This window comes from Emydura macquarii, unplaced genomic scaffold, assembly GCF_026122565.2.
Source record: "Emydura macquarii macquarii isolate MOO-44397 ecotype Brisbane River unplaced genomic scaffold, CSIRO-AGI_Emac_v2 contig_1253, whole genome shotgun sequence".
Classification (NCBI taxonomy): Eukaryota; Metazoa; Chordata; order Testudines; family Chelidae; genus Emydura; species Emydura macquarii.
The window spans coordinates 19,042,990-19,064,655 of NW_027131390.1; the positions used below are offsets into that span (position 1 = coordinate 19,042,990).

Genomic DNA, 21,666 nt, shown 5'->3' on the forward strand with positions numbered 1-21,666 from the left:
TGAAAACTTGTTTTTCAATAGACGTAACAGGGACAGTGGGGGAAGGGGGATACTGTATAAAAAACAACATTAGATATTCTGCTTAATAGCTTGTGTTTCAAAGGTATTCATACTTAATCCAAACACTGTTTACCATGCTTTCCACTATTTTCAATGTTTTGTATACATTAAATGTTTGTTTCATATAAAAACCATATGACCTAAACGACAATGGAAAGAGACTAGTAAAGAAATAATAGCACCTTCATTCAGGGTTTTATCTATAATAGTCCTGAAGTTTAACTCTGTAGAATGCTTTTTCAAATCACAAAAATACCTTTATAAGTGTCCAAGTTTAAAGCAGAGATTTCACAGTGATAGTAAAAGGTGATGGGCATGCCCCCATCTATCAAAATTTGCTACCCCTGGACCAGAGGATGGGGAAAGGCAGAACAGCACATTTTAACAGGGCAGGAAAAACAGAATTTCTAGATGTCAGTAACTGCTACCAGCAGTAGATTGTGCCGGAAGCACTACACCTGCATTTGGGTCCTGCAGGGGAAACAGCTAACCAGTCAAGCATGCTCCTTAGCACTCAGGTGGAAGGGGTGTGTAGACGGCTCTGCTCAGCCTGTTTGTTCAATGACACCAAGGCCTCTGCAGGCAACTGGGATTTGTTAGTTTTAGGGTTAGAACTTATCTGACTTTCAAAAGCTACAACAAAAAAAATAAAAGGGTGCCCTTAAATACCAACTGAAAGGGCCGCCTCTGTGCACTTACAGAAAGATTAGCCCCCAGATAGGTGTCATGAACTGCACAATACAGCTATATAGCTGATCTGACTAGAGGTGTGTAAGTGACATTTAAAGTCAATTAGAAGTTTTGGGGTTATTTGTGAGTGTGCAGTCCCAGGAAACATTGCAGCATTGGGCTGATGTTAGTTCTGCACTAAGCAGAAAGCACTAAGAATTATTATACCTTTTTTTTTTAATTGAGTTTTAACTTGACAGTGATCTCAAAGTGCAATACAGATTTAGCTGGAATAATGTTCTTTATGCAGAACACTTGAGAGTTAATACAGTGATAGGTGAATAATAGAGGAAATAGAGAAATATGATCTATTGACGGACAAAGACGAATAAATGTTTTCAGATAATATTTGAAAAAAGATGGAGCTGATGAGAGACACTTATTGCTCTCATAAGATACTGTTTCAGTTTTGCTTCACACCTTGTAATCTGAAATAGTCAATCATGCTCATTTTGTGAGCTGATTATAGTGGGGATGGCATAGCTAGCTCTCAGAGGGTCCAAAAGTTTGTTTATATAGAGCATTGCACACAGACCACAGCTTCCAGGGGTGAGGCATCAACATCAAGACATCTATTCCAGCTGGACTTTTTTCCAGCTTTCATTTATGATTGAGAGGAAAAGGAGATCAAGTAAAATTCTTACTATACAACATTATAAATGTGAATTGTTCTTTGCAAGACAGGTGAAGATGGAGTCCCTGCATCAAAGAGCTTAATCATCCAGATCCCCATTTCCACAAAGAAAACTGCATGGGTTTGTGCAGAGCCCAGTGAACTCAACATTAATTAATATAGAAATGCTCCTTTACTTCAAAGGGAGGCTAAATTTATTTATATGGGACATACTCCAATACTATGGTTACAGGTGCTATAGAAGAGCCTATAAATAAAACAGAAGATGACAACATCATAGGCTGGAAAGGAAAGGATAAGGAAGAGGATAACATGATTATATAGCAACTTGGGGGGGATCAGAGTTCTTAAGACTTTACACTTAGTAATATCAAGTGTGTCTTTTGGAAAAGCTTAGCCTAAGATGTCTATAAGCAACATTTGAGAGCTGCTCTTTAGCTGAAATAATCTTGCCTTGTTTTGTTCGATCTGGCTATGCAATTCTTTGTGATCTCTGTTTTTTCTCTCTTTAAAGCAGCAGTGAAGTATTTGGCATTACTTATTTTGCGGTGGGACAAATAAACAAAAGCAGAAAGGTAGGGTGAGATCTTCACCCTCTCTGGTCCTTTTGTGCCAGGTGAAAGGAACAGAGCAGCATAAAGGGGCTGTGAAAGCCCTATATCCATCTGGGGGAAGATCCCTCGGTGCGCACACTGTGGAAGACCACTATAAGCCAGAATGTCTGTCTTCTGAGGATTCCCTTGGCAGCTCTAGTATAGGGGGTGTGTTGGGACATGCTCACAGCATGCTGTACTGTGGAGATTCTGGACAGCCCGGGGAGGCTGCCATAAGTTTGGCAAGGCCCCAGGTTGGTCTAAGTTACACTGGTGGCATCGGCCATACCCAGAGAAGCCCAAAGTTGGGGGTGGGGGCACAATGTAGCTTAAAGCCATCACAGACAGATACTGCCTCATGGGCTCCCAGTTAAATGCTGTAGCCTTAAGGGCGTCTGCTTTTTGAGCTGGAGTTGTGATTTCCAGCTTGAGTAGATATACCTGTGCTAGCGCCGATTGAGCTAGTGCGTTGAAAATAGCATGTAGTCGCGGCAGTGTGAGCAGTTAGCCACTAATGAGCATAATCCCATCTGAGAGGCTAGGTACGTACTTGGGGCAGCTAGCCATTCCTGCCATCCATGCAGTCATTGCTACCCTCTATACTTAGCACACTAGCGTGATCAGAATAGCCCAGGTATGTCTCCTTGAGTTGGGAATGACATCTCCAGCTCAAAGTGTAGACATACCCCAAGATGCAGCACCAGTATCTTAGTGGTAGAGAAAGAAGTGGCTAAACTAACTCAAACTCCATATTACCCAAATCAGAAGAGGGTAAACTCAATTTAGTTGTGTTTATCCTTGACTATATTGCTGCACAGAACCTCACCCTTAATGACAGAAGACCAGGGCTTGTGAGTGGTCCACAACAGTAAGAAAAAACAAAACCTCACGCTGAGTCTCCACTCCATTACACAGGTTTTACAGAGAAATAACTTAGTTGAAAATAATGGAATTGTCATGGCATGAAACTAGTGTAATGAAGTGGAGAACCAGGTCCAATGTAGACAATGATGAGGGAAAAATCAGTAAGGAAAATGGATTTTTGTTTCCGTTTTCCATTAAGCCATATAGAGAGGTTATGGGAGGGGGTGTTTGTTTAAAGCCTGGGAAATAGGAATTGTAATGGGGGAGAAGATATAGCTGGATAATGTCTCTTGCAATAGCGGGAATGAATCTGATAACCTTACAGGCCTCTCTCTAATTTCAGCTTTCTAAAGCATGTGCTGCAGGCACAGCTGATTAAACATTCTATGTAATATTATTACATTTAGAATGGAAAACCAGATAACTTACAATTAAAAAATTGACCAGTGTGTAATAATTCTGGAAATATTTAAAATAGAGTTCTTTCCCCACTTACTGAGGTGGTAGTTGGTTTTATGGCACTGAAAATTATATTGCTGATGCACAGTTCTATAAGCTTGCTAAAAATAGTTAATGGGATAAATTTACAAATTAGAGATTGTAGAGTCCTCATTTAATTCTGATAGCAGGTGACAAAAAACATTTGATATTTGTTACTCATTGTGTGCTTCCTGCTATCTTTTGCAGATTTTCACCCAATGCTCTCATACACAGGATCTTTGTTTCAGTAAGAAATCCTTGTTTAAATTGCTCCACCAATTTTACTTAAAGCTGCAGAAAATTAAATCGCATCATTTTATTCTGATTTTTATGTCTTTCCAAAGTGGTTGCAGCTGTCGTCTTACTTACAGGTGTGTGTGTGTGTGTGTGTTTGTTTGATTATTACAGCTGCCGTTTGCCTCCTCTTGGTCAGATTATTATAGTGGCACCACTCCTGTAATAGTTAAGCATAAAACTTGACAGTCCCTTATCAGCTTATTTTCTAGGGTTTATAATTCAGACAAAGTTTTTTTTGCTCTGAACTGAAACTTGGCACACGAGGTCTCTTCACAGGAGTGAGTGAGTTCACAAAATATGGAAACAAGCTTCCCCCGCAGATTGTAAGCATTCATATAGTCCAAAAGAAGACTACAAGAATGACTGGAGTGTTAAAAGGCATGAGATAACTGGATATTTAGAGTTTAGAAGACGTGATAGAGGGGGTGTAAGTGATCATGAATTCTTGAATAGTGGGAATTACTAAGGTGGCCAGGCGAAGGATCTGGAGGTATCATTTAGAAACTAAAAGGGAAAACTTTACTAAACTGAGTTAAAAACAAAATCCAGAGATAGATCAAGACTTCCATTCTATGTCCCTGATTTTGCAATTTGCTTTGCGTGGGTGGACCTCTGCACCTGCACAGAGTCCCCCTGAGTTCAACTCCATGGGAATTTGATGGATTGCTCATGTGGAGAAAGGATCAGGACCCAAGCAAGGAACTATTTGTGAAGGGGGAATGCTGAACTAGATGATCCAGGAGGTCCCTTCTAGATTTTTAAATTTATGAATAAAATACTGCATGTCCATTTATATTTATTTTTTCTGACAACTAGAGCAGGCTTATTCTTTAAAAGCAGGGTCTTTCAGCGGCAGTTAATCATTTCTATGGACTACTCTGTTTTGTTTTGTTTTTGGAAAAAAAACAATGAGCAGATTTGCATTTTTGCAGCTGGATTCATAGGATAGGCCTTAATTCTGCATCTATTAGAACTCTAGTGAATCATGACCAAGAACTGTATCAGCTCAGATTGTAATGGGCTCCAAATCCATACATAATAGGTGAAAGGAGTATTCAGGTATATGTTAGGTGCCGACATTGTTCTCTGTAAGGAATAGACAAGGACAGTCCCTGCCCTGCAAACCTTAGTCTGAAAAAGTATCCTGTTTGAATCCAGCTCAGTTGGTAGCAACCAAAAGTTATTACCATCTGGTGGGTGTTCTCTGGCCTGTATGAAATAAATGCAATGTACAAGAGTCCTTGTAACAAAAAATGTGCAGTTGTTGTCAACTGGCCATCTCATTGGCAGTCTTGGAGAAAGGGAAAGAAATTAATAGGCCTAGAGAAAACATCCTTCCTCTCTTGTGTATTCTATCCAGGCAAACTTGAGGAGCATTGGCAGGTGACAGTCTGGGGAATCGTGCACTGCTGTTGCCCTGTTTTTATGGCTAAATTGAGGTCTTCAGTCTCCAGTGTTGTCACTCGAACAGCTTTAACCAGAAAGATGAAGAAACTAAAGATAAATATCTACTTACTCACAGGGTAAATATGTACATGTGCGCACACAGCATAGGGTAACAATGGTTCTACAGAAGCTAAATGTTTCTGATGTCGGCTCAGACTGACTTTATCTTAGCAAATGCAAGAAAATGCACAGCTGGAAGAAACACAGTAAAAGGAAACAAGTTTGGTTGTTTTTGCTAGTCTCTAAAATCATTAAGAAACAGCCAAGAAAATTCTTACATGAAAGGACAAAATTCTGCCCTAAATTATATACACATAAATTATATACACATTGAAGCTGGTTGGATTGTGTAGGTGTAACTGAACAGAATACAATCCTAAATATATTTTTTTAAAAAGCCATAATGTTTTTCTGCCTGTAAGCATGTGGAAGAAGGCATATTGGATAATTCAATGTTCTTTTCTGTTCCTGCTGTCTAGAATTCTGAAGTTTTAAATAACAATGACTTGCTTTTCACTTTTCCCCTCCACATTCAATTAAGATATTGGGAAAATCCTGAAAACAATTGTTTTTATGAATAATTTTAATTAGACAGTTTGTAGTTTACATGTAGGAAAAAAAAGATGGTCTCAAATTTTGCTCCAGCTGCTTTGCATCACTCCACCAGCATTGGTCTCTACCTCCAGAAACTCTAACCCTGGCAGAACACCCCACTCTAGGGTTTTGGTATCTATGCATAAATCTGCAATAGTGGCACAGCCAACAGTTGCTGTTGCCATCTGGCACAGGATAGAGCAGCCTGGAGGATCGGTCCAGTGTAGTGTGGACTCAGGATTGAACAATCTCAAAAGGGCACTTTGCAACCTGTCTCCTCGAATGTACTTTGTGCTCCTGGGTTGCCTCTGATAATCTGGTTCATTGTGCTGAAGTCAAGTCTGAATCCGTAATGTATCAAGAAGGTATAGAATGTACATAGGGCCAAACTCTGCTGTGGTGCTCTGGTACAAGTCAAGACTTACACCCGGTATAATAGAGCAGAATTTGGCTTAAAGAACTTTCATTCATGGTTCAGCTTCCCTTACTGCTTAATCTTGCATCAGAAAGTCAAAATCCAGCCTCTGACATCTCCATTCTTGGCTATGAAATTGACTAGATAAAACCCATTCTACCACACTGATAAAATTCTGCTTTCACGTACATCTGATGTAAAGAGGGGCAGAACCTATCCTTGCTAATTCATCACTAGATCAGTTGTGGTGAAAAAAATGGATCCCTTATGTAAGTGTCCTATAGACACCCTTCCTTATGGGTATTTTAAGCTATCCTATATAAAATAGAGAATGCTAGCGCAGGAATATAATTCTGAAGTCTCACTATAAAAAGCTATAGAAATTAAATTAAGTTTTTTAGAATAATTTATATTACGATCTATTAGTTTAATCCACATTAAAGTCTGTAGGACTTTCCCATAAGAGATAAGAGGTCAGTATAGAACCTCCATATACTCTGCAAAAACAGCAATTGCAAATGGTTGGATATCGATAAGTGTATTGATGCTTAGATGAGTTAATTTTAAAATATTCTTTCCAGAATGAAAGTCCCCCTTTAAACTAGGATGGAAACTGCCATCTCAAATACTACTCCCCACCCCCACACTTCTTTCACTGGTATATGATGATGGATAGAATCATTAATGCTGAATTTTATTAAAGTTTCCCAGTTTCAAATACAGTTGTATAATGTGAGGAGTGCTACTCACCATGAAATCATCAGAAATTATTGTGGTGGGTAGAAAGTGTTGCTGCTTTCTTCTTACCTGTATTATATGGACAAAATCCAGATCTGATAGGAACATTGGCATATGTGCTTATTTCAAGCTACTGCAGTAGTTGGCAGGGTTGGACTGGAACAGACATATGTCAAAGACATGCCTCTGCACATTACACATTTAAGATCCTGTAAACCATAATGCTGACTTAGTATTATCTTCCTTTAAAATAAGTGGAATTTACAAACAGACCGCAGGATGATGTGTATTAGGAATGCCTATTGTTCATGTAATTGATAGACATGTGGTCTTCACCTCTTCTCAGAAGCATATCGGAACCTTGGAAAGAAGCTACTCTACCACTTATTTGGATGAAGTCTGAACCTCAACTTCAAATCTCCATGTCTTTTTGTTTTGAGTTTGGGCTTTGTTTTAATTGCAGGAGAGGTTCAGATTAATTAAAGCTTAGACCCTCAATCCTTAAATTGCACCACTGGATTTCTTCTCCCTTTCTCTCCACAAAACCACTTGCTTACTCAAACATCAATTTAAGGTTGGAGTAACAGCTTTATTTTTTTATATAGTCACAGCTGCCAACTTCAAAGCGTGTGTCAAAGAGGGATGGTGGTATTTAATTTCTAGGAAGGAGAGACATTCCATTGGGGGATGGAACAGAGAACCTAATCTAACATACAAGGCCAAATCCACACCTGCTGTCAAGGGATGCATCTCCCTTAGGAGTCCTTGGACCAAATTCAGCAGTGATATAAATTGTTTTAAGTAGTAAAAGAGGAACTTGTACAGATTGGGCATTGGATGGGTATGTAAAATGAGGTAACGTGCATGTTGAGAGAGGGCAGAAGGGGAGGTGAGTGTAGCAGAAAAAGCATCTAAGGAATGTGACAATCAGGAGGGAAAATGATAAAGCAACATGCTAGCTGCTTTTCCTGCTACATCTCCCCCCACTTCTGCTTTCTTGGCATTAATTCAAAATGTATACAATGAAAGTAATCATAAATTAAGCTACCTTACCACCTCAACTTGTCTTCTGATCAATTTACGTACCTCTGAATCCTTGTTAAATTTGGACCACAGGAGACCCATTGTTTAGGTCTCTGTAGTAGTTATATTTAGACAATTGTGTAAATGTGTATTATACCTTTTAATACAAAAGATGGGAGGGATCCCATTTGGAATTACTTAGATAATGTTCATTTAATGACCTGGCTAGATACTCTTCTATTACATGGATGTGAATTAGGAATAATTATTCGGAGGGAGGGGGGCGAGAGAGGAATCAATCAAATTACAAGTAAGTAAGAAGAGATTCAAGCATGGAGTCCCTCTGCTTTAGAATGATAGAACTGCCAGATCAATGATGTTACTGTATCAGTAAGTTGGCCCAAGAATTGGACATTCATAAAAGAATGGTAATGAAAGTTGCCAATCTCTGTACCTCTTGTTTGTCTGCCATGTCTGGTTTGTTTTACTTCCCCAGGAAGCCAAAGGAACTAATTGTTTCCCAGAAGAATGCAATTCAACAAGTCAGCTACATCTTCCTTTGTAAAGGTGTCATTTCACATGCAATAGTTTTAAATTTTTGTATGGTCTTGTAACAGATGTTACAGCATTAAAAAACTTGCATCATATTGGGGACCTGATGTAGCTCATTCTGGAGAAAGTTTTCATGGGGTAGTTTTAAAATGGGAAGAGGAAATGGTGTATAAGAAAAATGCTGATGCAGTCTGGATTCTGCTCTTTTATATTGGTGTAAATTCCAAGTAACACCACTTAAGTCAGTGGAATTACTTTGATTTATTGCAGTGAAATTGAGCTAGGTTGGGTCCTCCCTTGTTCTTCTCTGGGAATGTCTTAAGTACTCTACAAAAATTTGTGGCATTCACGTAATTCTGGCTTGTAAAGCTTTTGTAGACAAATAGGTAAGTCAGCATTTTCTCAATACTGAAGAATTCTGATTCTTCCCTCATGCTCACTGGTGTAAAGTCAAGAGTCTCTTCATTGAAGTTAGTCACACTTGGCGTAAAACCAGTATAATGGGGTGAGGGGGGAAATCAGGCCTACTACTTCATTTAATTTCATTAGTATAACAACATTTTCCACCAGTCTGCAAAATGCATATAAATAAAAAAAAAAGCAGGAAAGAAACTTAGTTCCCTACCTTAAGCACACACTTAAGTGCTTTGCTGAATATTGATGGATTTAAACATATCTTAGGTATTTTGCTGAATTGGGCCTTTGTTTAGGCTAAGGCTGTCATACTATCAGCTTCCTTCTTCTTTAAGCCTTGTACCAGAAACTTCTTTTCTGTCTACATTGGCCAGTCAAACCATACTAGCCCATCTCCAATAAGAGTAATGTTTAATAGACACTCTTTTGAAGTCTTAACAGTTTTTAAAGATAAGAAAATAGTACTAGCTGAGGTTAGTCCTGCTTTGAGCAAGGGGTTGGACTATATGACCTCTTGAGGTCCCTTCCAACTCTAATCTTCTATGATTTATGATTTGCTCTGAGCAGTCAGGAGGGTGCTGATGCTTACACAAACTTTATATGGGCATCCATGATCTCAACTAACCCAGCATGCTCTGGGTTTGTGTTTTGTCCATCCAAGGAATTTAAATTAATTGTTGCAGCCCTTATTTGTTTTTAATCCAGTAATTGGAATGTTGCATTTCCACTCTCCTAGGGAAATGTGTTCAGAAACTTTAGTAAAATAAAACTAATGAAATAAACCATTGAATAATTTACCTAATTTCAGAATGCACTGTATGTTGTTAGTTAAAAATCCATTTTGAGATTTTTATCTTGGGACTTTCTATGGGATCAATCAATGTGGCATGTAAGCACTTCCCTGTAAGTGCACACTATAAAACTTTTAAAATACCAAAATATTTTCTGCTGTGCAAGTAGTAATTTAGCAATATTAACTAGTCATAACAAATTAAATTCTTTTTGGAACAGAAACAGTTTGAATAAATTTACTTACCATAATCTTAGTGATTTTTCTTATTTGGTAATACATAAAGTAGTGTAAACAGTCTTGTGATTTTTACGTAGAAACAGTAAACTTCCGATGACCCATTATATGTCAGCTTTCAGTTCAGAATTACAGATGAACCAAAACTGGAATGGTTTATCTGAAATCCTGAATTCCCCAATCTCCCACTAGTACACAATTGGTTTTTGCATAAAGTCTTGGACCTAGGTCTTGAGAGACCTGAGTTCAATTCTCTGCTCTGCCTTCCTGTATGACCTTGAGCCAATCACTTGTGGTTCAGTTCCCCATTTGCAAAGTAGGAATAATAGTATTTCCCTACCTCATTGGTGTGTTGAGCATAAATACTGCAAAAAGTACTGTCAGGCACTAAGTTATGAGAAAAGATGGGAAGGGGACGCACATAAGTATCTTACATAGACCTGGATGGGATTTTGCCCATCTGTGCTCCAAATTGATTTATTTTTCATGATTGAGCTATAAGTGCTGAAAACAGGGAGTGGAAATTGTAATGGAAATGTCAGAACTTCAAATGATAGCTTTGCAAACAGTGATGCTCTAATACCTAGGTACGTCAAGAACAACCACAATTCCTTTTCTCTAGATTACTGTAGTAGTACTTTTAGATAAGCTTAGTACAGGCAGAAGTATAAGCATAGGAAGGTGTTTTAGACTAGCATTCTTTTGTAAAATATCCCAGTTATGAGTGTATTTAATCAGCGTCTGTTTGCAAGTTTAAAGATGTATCTGAATTTAATGCCTGAAATAGTACTGAAAGGTTCATTGTGTGTTTCTTGGCACACTACGTAATTTATTAGTGCTATTACTAATGCTGTAGATGGGCACAGAGAGGGGGGTCTATATGTGACACAAGGAGTGCTGGAAGCTTCATCATTTGGCACAATTAAAACAATAGTCAATCTACTACATATTGTAGGAAATAGTCTTGGATTGGCAGACTAGATAACCTAATAGAGAAGGGAAAAGACCTAATTTATAGTATTCTGTGATTCAGTGTTATACTACAAGAAAATAGAATATACTTTTTTTTTGGTGGGGGGAGGGGTTAAGAACACATGTACTTGGTGTGGAAAAGCCAAAACATCACAGTTCCTGCTTAAGGAATTTGCACTCTAGTGCATGCAAGACATGAGATACTGGGAAATCTAGAGGAAGGTTTTTGCTTTCTAGGTTTCATTCCTTCCCCTTTATCCTCTTCCCTTTTTGTAGTGTATAGGAATAGGGTAGTATCCCTTTAAATAGTCTGAATTCTTCAGTGGCATTTACTATATTCTGTGTTATAGAAGAACCCAGAAAACAGTCAAGAGCAATAATAGTATGCAGCTAAGCCTTACAAGTTTGTGTATTTAGTAAACAGAGTTATTTGGGATCTAAGTGTGTCCTGTCGCTTCTTCATATTGCGTGTTTGTGTGATGTAAAGAGTAAAAGACAATATTTTTGTTAGTGTTAAGGTAGAAGAGACGTTTGACTGATCTAGTTGGTGTTTGTGGGAAGAGTGGGTGTTATGGAGAAATTGAATAATAATATAGGGGGCCTGGCACATTGTCTTAAGCCATAGCACAGAAGAAGTTTAAAAAAAAAAGGGGGGGGGTGGAAGAAGGGGAACAAAACTAAGTGGCGTTGAGGGTGGTATAGTTGGAGTGAAGTGGCAGAGAACATAAGAATGGCCATACTGGGTCAGACCAATGATCCATCTAGCCCAGTATCCTGTCTTCCCACAATGGCCAATGCCAGGTGCCTCAGAGGGAATGAATAGAACAGATAATCATCAAGTGATCCATCCCGTTGGCCATTCCCAGCCTCTGGCAAACAGCAATTCCTACCTATCCTGGATAACAGTCATTCAAGAAACGAGTGTTATGGGATAGGGCGGAGTTGATTTTTGGCCCTTGAAGGTGAGGATGAGAAGTTTAAACTTGATAGAAGCTGCCCATGACAACTCTGGGTGTATTTTAAATTGCAGCTTTAGAACCTGAATCTGAGTTTACAGGGACTGATTGTGCTCTCCCTTTGGTATAAATCTAGAATAACTCCATGAAAGCAAACACACCAGTGGGAGAGTAGAATCAAATCCCCAGTGCTGACACTACACCCTCCACACACTTAGTGTAGCAAAATTGATTCTTAAGCAGTTGTCTTTGCTGAAAAACTTCTAATTTTACTTCTACAGAACATCTGCTTTCTGTTTGAAATCACACAACAGCCAGTGGACTTGCTCCAGCTTGCCACCTCACTCGTGCTGTTCACAAACTACTACCTTGCCGACGGGTGTGGGTTGGGTTTCCTCACTAACGTGTTAGGTTTAGATTCCCAAAAGTCTGAAGCAACTTCCTCTTTGTTGAAAGGACAGTGATGCAAGGTAAATCCTATCTGAGCACTTGGAGTTGTTAGATGAATTAGATGTCACGTTTTCTATTTTAAAATATGGAACCTTCAAAAGTTAGATTTGGGATTATAAGGAAATAGACTTCAGTATCTGAATCCGACAGAAAAAATATGCTCATAAATTCTAATAGAATTTATAGGAACATATTTTTATTTTATCTCCCACTAGTCTAGAAATGACATGATATGGGATTCACTTCCTAACCTTGTAGCACAAAGAGCAGAGAATGAAACTCTGTAGGATACATTTGAAAAGGCCTAAGATAAAGTAGTTTAATCAGCAGAAGGAGGAGAGAATTCTTGTTTTCACTGAGAAAACACGTGTTTAATCATCTGCCAAAACATTTTATGAACTATTAAAACGTAGTATAAAATCAAAAGCACAGCTGTGTCTGTATCTTGCTGATAATTATTTGGCTTTGGAAAGCTTGGGGTGGACAGGTGCAGGGGGGTGTTAAATTCTTGGTACTGGGCTGACTGAACAGAAGTATTAGGTGGTGTCAGCAGTTTGTCTGAAGCTGTAGCATTATCTCAACTTTCAAGATAAGTGAGGATCAAAATGGGTTCTTTTATATGAAAGATATGGCAAAAAAGGCTGTGCCTGTGTGCGTTAGATGTACTATATGTACCTAACACTGATCCAGCAGGTTAGAAACCTCAAGGGATACCACATTCTTAATCTGGACTACACAGGCTTGTGTATTGTTAACATTCTCCCATTTATTGAAATATGCCTCCTATTTTGTCTAGAGTGGGAATTGATAAGAGTCATCCACAGTAAAGACTAGACATAAGCAAAGCACTTGAACTGGATATCCCATGTAAGCTCCTACCATGGGGTGACACTGGCTCTCAGGCAGAGGAACTGAATGGGGGAGAAAAGATCTTACTGCCTGTTTTTTTTTTTTTTAATTTTTAAGCCTCCCCCCGTCCCCCACAATATCCTGGCACTCTGACAATAATACTTTTGGACTTCTGAAGTGTGTAAGTTTCCATTACAAAGTAACAATATGCACACAAAATGGTTTGATTTGTGTTATGAGCCCTGTAATTAGAAAGCTGACTTGTGTGTTTGACAATAATTGAAGTATCATAACGTCTGTTTGTTATTAGTAACTCCTGACTGATATTTGCTTACAGTTGTTGATAAGTTATTGTTCCTCTTTACGTCCTCCTCCATGCATTGGTATAGACCAGTTTTCACCCAGATTTAAAATTTTTCCATATTCTGTAAAGGAACTCATCCAAGAACAAAATTTATCTTCTCCTTGCACTTTTGATACTAGAAATCTCATTCCTAATTATTTTTTTGAAAGTTTTAGAAAAGTGCAGTATGTAGGATTCCAGTGTTGTGTGGTACCACATGGCTTGCTGTATAATAACTGCCAGATTAAAAACCAAAATCCTAAACATGATAATTTTGTGTCTGCTTTCCAAGCAAGGCAACATTCAGAATGCAACGCCATTAAAATCAGTGGAGTTGCAGCTGCACAGATCTGAATGTGGCCCATTAACTTTATTCCCCACAACTTTGAGATTTATTTGGAAAGCCAATGAAGTTCAAGTGCTTTCGGTATATGACACTGAATTATGTAGTGGCTTTCAGGGTGGGTTTTTCTATCCTTCATTATAAAGCAGTTGCTTTTTTTAGTTCCCATGGAATACTTGTTTTAAAACATGAAGAATGTGTGCCTGGGTGAGTAGTGAACAATACACTCATGGTTAAAACTAAGTGTTTTCTTTTTGGGAGGAGGGGGCTGGGAGGAAGGAAATGCCTCCTAGACTTACAATTTCCTTTCAACTTCCTCTTATTACCCCTTCTCTCCACCCCCCAAAAAACCCCAACCTTAACCCCCATCTCTTTAAGACAGATACATTCAATACCAACCAAAAAGGCAGACAAAGAAACTGTCACTTAATCATTTTTCTTGCACTTATTATTGCAATGAGAAGAAATAAGATTTTTACTTCAGTTTACTTTGTCTATTTGACAAAATGGTATCTAGTCAGTATCACTGTTTCCCATGCATAATCTTTCAGGCTCTAAATCAGCAAAATGGGTTAAAAAGATGCTCAAATGCTTTGTTGAATCATGGCTGTATTTTCCCCTGCTGTCTGGATGGTTCTCTCTCATAGTTACAGTGGAAAGGACAAATTAAGGGGGGAGAAAAATGCAAAATCACAAAAATTGGCAGGAGGATTTGGGGCAGGTGTGCTACTTGAAACAACATTTAACTGACTAGATTTCAAGTTGACAGTGGTCAATTTAAGCTTGCATTTTAGATAATTGAATGATTAATTTTCTCTCTCTCTGTGTGTCTCCTTTTCATTAGAGAAATCCTGTCAGACCACTAACTCCTGCTCTTCAAACTGACAAACTTTCTTCCAATGTTGGATATCATGGCTGACCCTGAAGTGGAAGAGCAGGGCTCCAAAATCAGTGAACTTTGCCATAAATGTGGTCAGTTCCACCTGTTACTGGACAATCATCTTTATAACTTCCAAGATGAAGTGGATGATGAACTGGTTTGCCATATCTGCCTTCAGCCTTTGCTTCAGCCAATGGATACACCCTGTGGACACACATACTGTTTTAAGTGCCTTGAGAACTTCATGCAGGAACATAACTTTTGTCCCATGGATCGGAAAAAACTGTGTTTCCAGCACTGCCGGAAGTCTAGCCTTCTAGTGAGAAACCTGCTGGATAAATTGACTATCCTCTGTCCCTTCCAGAAAGAGTGTCAGCAGATTATGCAGAGGTGTGAACTAGAAGCCCACCTACAGAACAGGTGTGTATATGTTTACATAATATAACTATTAGTCACTAATGTAACACCATCTGTGATGCCTTAGTGAACTGAAACATGGTTTTCCTACCCAGAACAATTTATAAACTAAAAGGCGAACATCAGGCAGAGATGACAAAGGGTGGGGGCCAGTGAGGTGAGAGAATGAAGACAATATGCTTATGTGTTTGTTTAGGTGGATAGTGTATCTGTGATGAGGATAAAGGTTAAACTATTTGTCTGTTCAGACATAGATGAGCAGAAGCAATACCCAACTGAATGTAACAATCCCAGAACTGTGCATGAATATACAGTGTTCCTTTTCACAGAATAATCCTGACCTTGGACACTTCTTTGAAGTAATTATAAACATACATACCTCTTGCTACATACACAGTGCATGGCTCCTGAGTCCTTACAGAAGAGAGACAAGGGATGCAATACTGTCAGCTTAATTAGTCCAATTAAGATGTGTAAGGCACAAGTCCTTGATACAAATACTAGAAGCCCTTCACCCTGTGTATTATGTGCTTGGTGACCCACCTATTTATAATTCCATTATTTGCCCTCATTGTTTCACAAGAGTTGATGCAGCTGAAAATATGTTCTGCAGAGAAAGGGAGACTGACTTTTCATTGCATTTCTCAGAAACAGCTATTTTTGGCATTTCCACTGCTGACTAACAGAGCTGGAGTAGACAAAAAAAATACCTGTGGTTTTAGAAAAGTTCACACAACAAAGGCATCTTTCCATGGAGTTTGAAGAACCTTTGTTCCTAGTTAATGATTGCTCAGAACCCAGGTAGGAGCAATCCATACTGTAAACAAAGGCAGTTTCAGTGGCAACATGTTTCGTTAGTGTGTAATGCACAGTAGATTTGATAACATTCAGATGTTATCATGGTTAGCATGGTTGTCTATAGCAATGACAAAGTCAACAAGTGTGCAGGTGATGGCTGAGCTAAGGAAATCCTTGCAATCTTAGCCAGGCATTTGTGTGTTTCTGTTGCATGTTCCTATGGTATCTAAAGGCTAAGGTGCTCTCTCCATATCTTTATCCTATTTTCAACATATAAGTTGTGAGTTCACAATTATTTTAAAACATTTTCCCTCTTCAAAAAACAAACCTATTCCATTCTCTAGATTTAACAGTGCTTCTCATCTTCTGTTCCTGCTTCTTCCACTGTAAACTCTTAAGGGCTGGGACTGTTTTACTTGAGCCTTACACACTTTGTCAGCACTGAAAAAAATCTCTCTCCACTTCCCAAATCCTTATAGTTGAGAGTTAGAGGTACCTATATCTTATCTCTGTTAGCTGAAATGTCATTCAGCTTCAGTGAATTTCTAATCATACAAGGAAAGGTTAACCCTTCAGACCCTACTCTAATGGCTTGCAATTTAGTCCATTGTGATTTTATCAGTACCAAAACCAAGTTCCAATATCTAGATGATTTTTTTTATATGGACTGTGTAATATGAAGGTGATTCAAGCTAGATTCTAACTGGCATAAAACCACCACATGGAAAGTATTTTGCCTCAGGGTTTCTGATGATTTTTAGTGAGACTAATCCACAGCTGTGGATTTAAAAAAAGATTAAGTAGCAATATAGAGAATAGTCCTGTGGGATTTTTTCCTGCACTTTGTAAAATTAACACTTCTGAAGCCAGACTGCAGAGATCGAGAGTGTAGTAGGGAGATGCCAATATTAATAATTGAAATGGCTATGAGGGCCATTCCTGGGCCTATAGTTTGTCAACAAGCAGATATTTTGGACATTGGGTTTGATTACTCTGTGTATTTGAGAGGAGTCTTTCGCCATCCTACACTTGGGAGTAGAGTGATCAGAAAGAAATCCAAGAGTAGATTAAATTGCAGGGGGACTTTAGTAGCCAGAATGTAAATACTATAAATGGAATTTGATTTGGACACAGTGGTAAACACCCTACACTTGTCATACCTCTGAAAGATACCACCCATACAGGGGTGCTGAAGTGATTTTTACAGGGGGGGTGCTGAGAGCAAATGAACCAAACTGTAAACCCTGTATATAGCGGAATGCACTTCGAGACAGAGAATGCGGCAGCACCCCTAGTTCTAGCACCTATGCACCCATAACATAGTATCCTCTATCATTGTTCTGGAGCACTGGTTCAGGAAGGGTATCCCCCACTGAGCCTCCAGCACCATTTCTGCATCACCAACTTGACTTGACATCCATTCTCTTACCAAAGATGGTAATAGCTTAAAATTATTTTCCTTCTTTGGTAACATTCTGATGGACTATTATGTTGCTGGGTACAGGGGTTGGGTTGGATTTTCTTTTAAATGTTGGGTTTGGTGCTTATGAGAGGAACTGGGTGGACAAGCCTGGTGAGAGAAGCCTTCTATTTATTATAACATGGACACAGCAGCAGCAGCATAAACTTCCTCATGCTGCTCCACTCAGTCTTCTTGTATGTTGCTGGTTTGGTAGAAACCATGGCATAGTCAAGGCTACACAGCTTCAGTGATTCATATGTGTTGGTCACAGTTCCTCTGCTCTTTTAGAGCCAAAGTAAGTATAGTATTTGCTTATGCCTTAGAAAATGTATTCTTACCTTCATGGGGAGCAGCAGGGCTTGAATGGTAAACATTTTAACAAGGGGAACTCCTTCCTACTGCCCCTTTCTCAGATTTATTGAACTAATTGGTCTCTTAAATAAACTTCTGTGTCCATTTTTTTATTTATCTCCCCCCTTCTCCCAGTGTTAATTTAGGCTGAAATGTGAATGAATCTCTGATAGCACCAACTGCTGGAAACTATGTGGTTGACAAGACTTAATGATGCTTCCTGAAACACCTTAGTTACTCAGTGCTTATATGTGCTGAATTTACTATATAAACTGAGATTGCTGTTGCTTGTGTGCATGACTGACTTCCAAACCTTCTCTAGGTGTCCTGGCTTCAGGAAATACAAATCCGAACGAGAAAGGAGAAAAAATCCACATTCCAAAGGGAAAGAAGATCCCATTACCAGCATGGAAACAAACACTACCAAAGAGGCAGAGCTATCAGATGGAGCATCATCGCTGGTGGCAGAAAGCTCAATAGCAGCTGTGGTATCTCTGGGAACTGTGGAGCCTGGACTGGTTAATCCTGCCTTTGAGGAGGGTGAAGAAGGTGGTAATGTCTCTCTCTGCAGTTACGAATAGTGTCTCACTGATGCTGCTTTGAACAGCAAAAATTTAATTTAATTTAACAGCAATTTAATTTCAAATCTCAAAAAAAAATTAGAGTATTCCTAATATGTTTTAAAAGAGCTTGTCACAGATTCTGCCCATAACTGTACGAACGAACACTTGGAAACCTTCAGTAGTTTCAAGCTTCTCCTACTCAGTTCCGAAAACATAAACCTCTGCCACTGACACTAAAGAAATTCTTTAACTCACAGTTAGGGTTGCCAGCCTTCCAGGATTATCCTGGAGTCTCCAGGAATTAAAGATTAATCTTTTAAAATTGTCATGTGATGAAACCTCCAGGAATAGATCCAACCAAAATTGGCCACCCTACCTGAAGTAGCAGCTCCTTTATCCCCTCAGGTTGGCCATGTGCACAGAATACCGCAAAATTCATTCACAAACCCTAGGCTAACCATAGAAGAGCAATACCCAAACACCAATTAAAAATATCAAAAGCTTTTCAGTAACAATGTTCTTTTGCAGCTGCATGGAAACAAGGAGAACAGGGCACCAAATATATAATGAAGATACCAAGAAATTAGTACTGCCAGGAATTTGCGCCAATCTCTTTGATTTTGTATTTACTCCTTTGAGGCAACTATTTGTTTAGGTTGTTTGTTTTAGCTCCTCCCTATTGATACTAAACAGAAGCATTTTTATGGCCTATAGATAGTGCTTGGAATGAAATTAATCATCAGTAAGAAAACAAATCCCATCACACTACAAATGAAAATAGCTAAATCCCACTCAAAAATACCACCACTTGATTAAATCTTTAGAAGGACAGTCAGCAGCCTGAAACTATTGATCACATGTTTCAAAATGATTTTCTTAATTCCTGTGTGTGCTTAGAGGGGACTGTGGGGAGGGAGAATCTATCTGCTAATGAACCTGTCTAATAGTTACCATGTAGATTAGCTTGGTTCTATGTTGGAGTTTTCCCAAGTATACTTCAGGCTGTCTGTTAAAGCCATTGTGTGACAAAGAACTACAGCTGTACTTGGCTAGCACCGTGATTGCCTTCACTAAGTGCTTGGCTTGCACAAATGCTGCAGTGATGATAGATTTCACACACTTTGCCAAAAGTGCAGGGAGAGCTAACAATTCTCATCTTCAGAATGCTTTGGAAGCATTAAATAATTCTCCTCAGTCCTCTGAGGTAGGTAAATGTTACTCCCATTTTACAAAGAGGAATGGGAAATTGGGCAAGTCATTTAATCTCTCTGCTTCAAGGTCATACACCAAAGCAATGTCAGACCTCTGATTAGAATGCAAGAGTTCTAGGTTTCCAGTTCTTTGGTCAGAGCACTAAATGAAGTCCCTTTCTCTAACGGCTTGAGCATAGGACATGGCCTGAGCATAGGACTGGGAACCCAGAAACCCTAAGATCTAGGTAGTTTACCTGACAGATACAGAAGAAGAAAAATCTCAAAATGACAAATTATGCGTCTATTGACAAAAGGCCTCAAAAATGCTTTGTTTCCATTCTTGCTGCACCATCTGACAATCAATCAGCTTTGCACTGAGTGAGCACAAATTGGAAACGTGGGGAGAAAGTCCAGGAAATTTATCTTTTCTGCTTTTAGTTTTTGACCTATTCTCTTCCCTCTTAAATACACCCCCCGCCACCACAACCACCACAGAACATATCATCTTTTAGCACATAAATGTCAAAAAATACAAGTTCTACCAGTACTGTGTTCCTGATCTTTGTGTGAAACTAGAATAGAGAAAGGACTAGGGGATGTTATCTGTATTCACATGTTGCTTTTTCTTCTCTGATTCTCACAATCAGTCCTGCCTCAGAAAGCTAGTCTTGTAGCCGAAACAAGTACGATTGAAATTCACCGAGATGATCCAGAAGAAGAGCTAGGGATGCGGATAGTTGGGGGTAAAGACACCCCTTTAGGGAACATCGTTGTTCAGGAAGTCCTTCGAGATTCTGTTGTTGCTGCAGATGGGAAAATAGCACCTGGAGATCATATCCTTGAGGTATGTTTGTTCCGCTAGTAGTAAAGTTAAGTTGCTGCCCTTCTTTGTTCAAGAGAAGGCTTTTTATGATAGTGAATAGCAAAAAGTATAAATAGTGCTGGACAAACTCAAGAGATTTGGATAAGCATCCCAAAGTTTGGACATTTGTCTAAATATCTCGGTTCTATGAAACTGGACTGTGAGTCTTAAAAGAACAGGCTGTCTCATGCAATTTCTGACCCTTCCTGCTTTGTCAGGCAGAAATGCCTTGACAGCAGCTTCTTTTAGAGTGTTTGACTAGTTCTGAGCCCAACTGCAGAGAGGAGACAGAGCCACATGGAAATGAGAAGTAACATTTTAAAAAGGTATCAGAACACTTTTAAACCTTAGAAGGTTTGGATTGGTTCTTATTTTTACCTGATCCAGTGTTTGAAGGGTACAAATGCAAGAGAGGAAGTAGAAGTGTTTAGAGTGATGGAAGTAGTATAACTAAGAGGAATTTTTTTTTAAATTCCATCTCAATTTAACAAACCTCTTCTGTCTGAAAATGTTTTACTGGCTGTTGTTCCAGAAACTGCTTAGATTAATTCTTTCTTTAGTAGTCTAGATTTATTATTTACTTTGTGTATTTGACAGCTTTTTGTGAGACTTGGGCTATTATGGGTAAGAGTGGGGGATCGAGTTCCAAAGTAGGACTCATTGAGAAACTCTGCTAGCAGCTCCTTCCCTCTCCAACAGGGGGCTCTTCAGCTAGTGTGCCTCCTCTGACAACAGCAGTACTGTGTGCAGTGTAGTTGTAGCCATGGTCCAAAGATTTCCTCACCCTCACCTCGTCTCTCTAACAGCAGTATTGCGCAGGGAGAGGCTCTCTCTCAAACCAGCATGTCCTAAATCATTTAAAGCCAGGCATGTCAAAACCAGCATCTTTAATTCATCCTGAAAACCAATGGGCATCTAGTGCAGAGCATGGGACACTAGTGCCGTGTGCTCATAGCAATATACCCTGCCAAGCAAATGAGCTGCCACATTCTATACTAGCTTTGGTTTCCAAATTGAACTAACACTTCATGTAGAGTGCATTGTTGGTAGTCTAATCTCAAGGTGACAAAGGCCCGTAAAATGGTAGGGAGGTCCTGATCCTAAAGAAAATATGACATCCTCCCAGCTAGCCAGAAATCCAACAACTGGGAATCTAACCAGCTCCCTCAATCATACACTCTAATAATGATAGGCAGACCCGTGCATTCAGAGGGGCAGATAAAATCCTGGTCATATCTTCAAGTTGCTTCTCCAAGCCAACCAACATCATATCCATCTTATCTGATGATTGACCCTCATTCACATCCCAGTCTCAACCAGGCAGTGAATAAGACATTCAACACCACAGGCTGGGTGTCATT

At 39.1% G+C, this 21,666-nt stretch overlaps 1 protein-coding gene across 6 annotated transcripts in view; it reads left to right on the forward strand.

Moving 5' to 3' along the window:
• LOC137153170 (ligand of Numb protein X 2-like) overlaps nt 1-21,666 on the forward strand; it is a 37,287-nt gene that overhangs the window by 4,824 nt on the left and 10,797 nt on the right. For 2 of the 6 annotated variants that reach the window (XM_067548267.1, XM_067548272.1), the window contains exons 1-4: nt 4,653-5,180; nt 14,624-15,079; nt 18,010-18,257; nt 20,091-20,287. In XM_067548267.1, the coding sequence (XP_067404368.1) occupies nt 14,679-15,079; nt 18,010-18,257; nt 20,091-20,287 (846 nt within the window). In that variant the 5' untranslated portion in view covers nt 4,653-5,180; nt 14,624-14,678. Of the gene's footprint in view, nt 1-4,652; nt 5,181-14,598; nt 15,080-18,009; nt 18,258-20,090; nt 20,288-21,666 lie in introns of those variants that run through there. The other 4 variants (XM_067548270.1, XM_067548271.1, XM_067548268.1 and 1 more) reach the window with 4 other exon arrangements.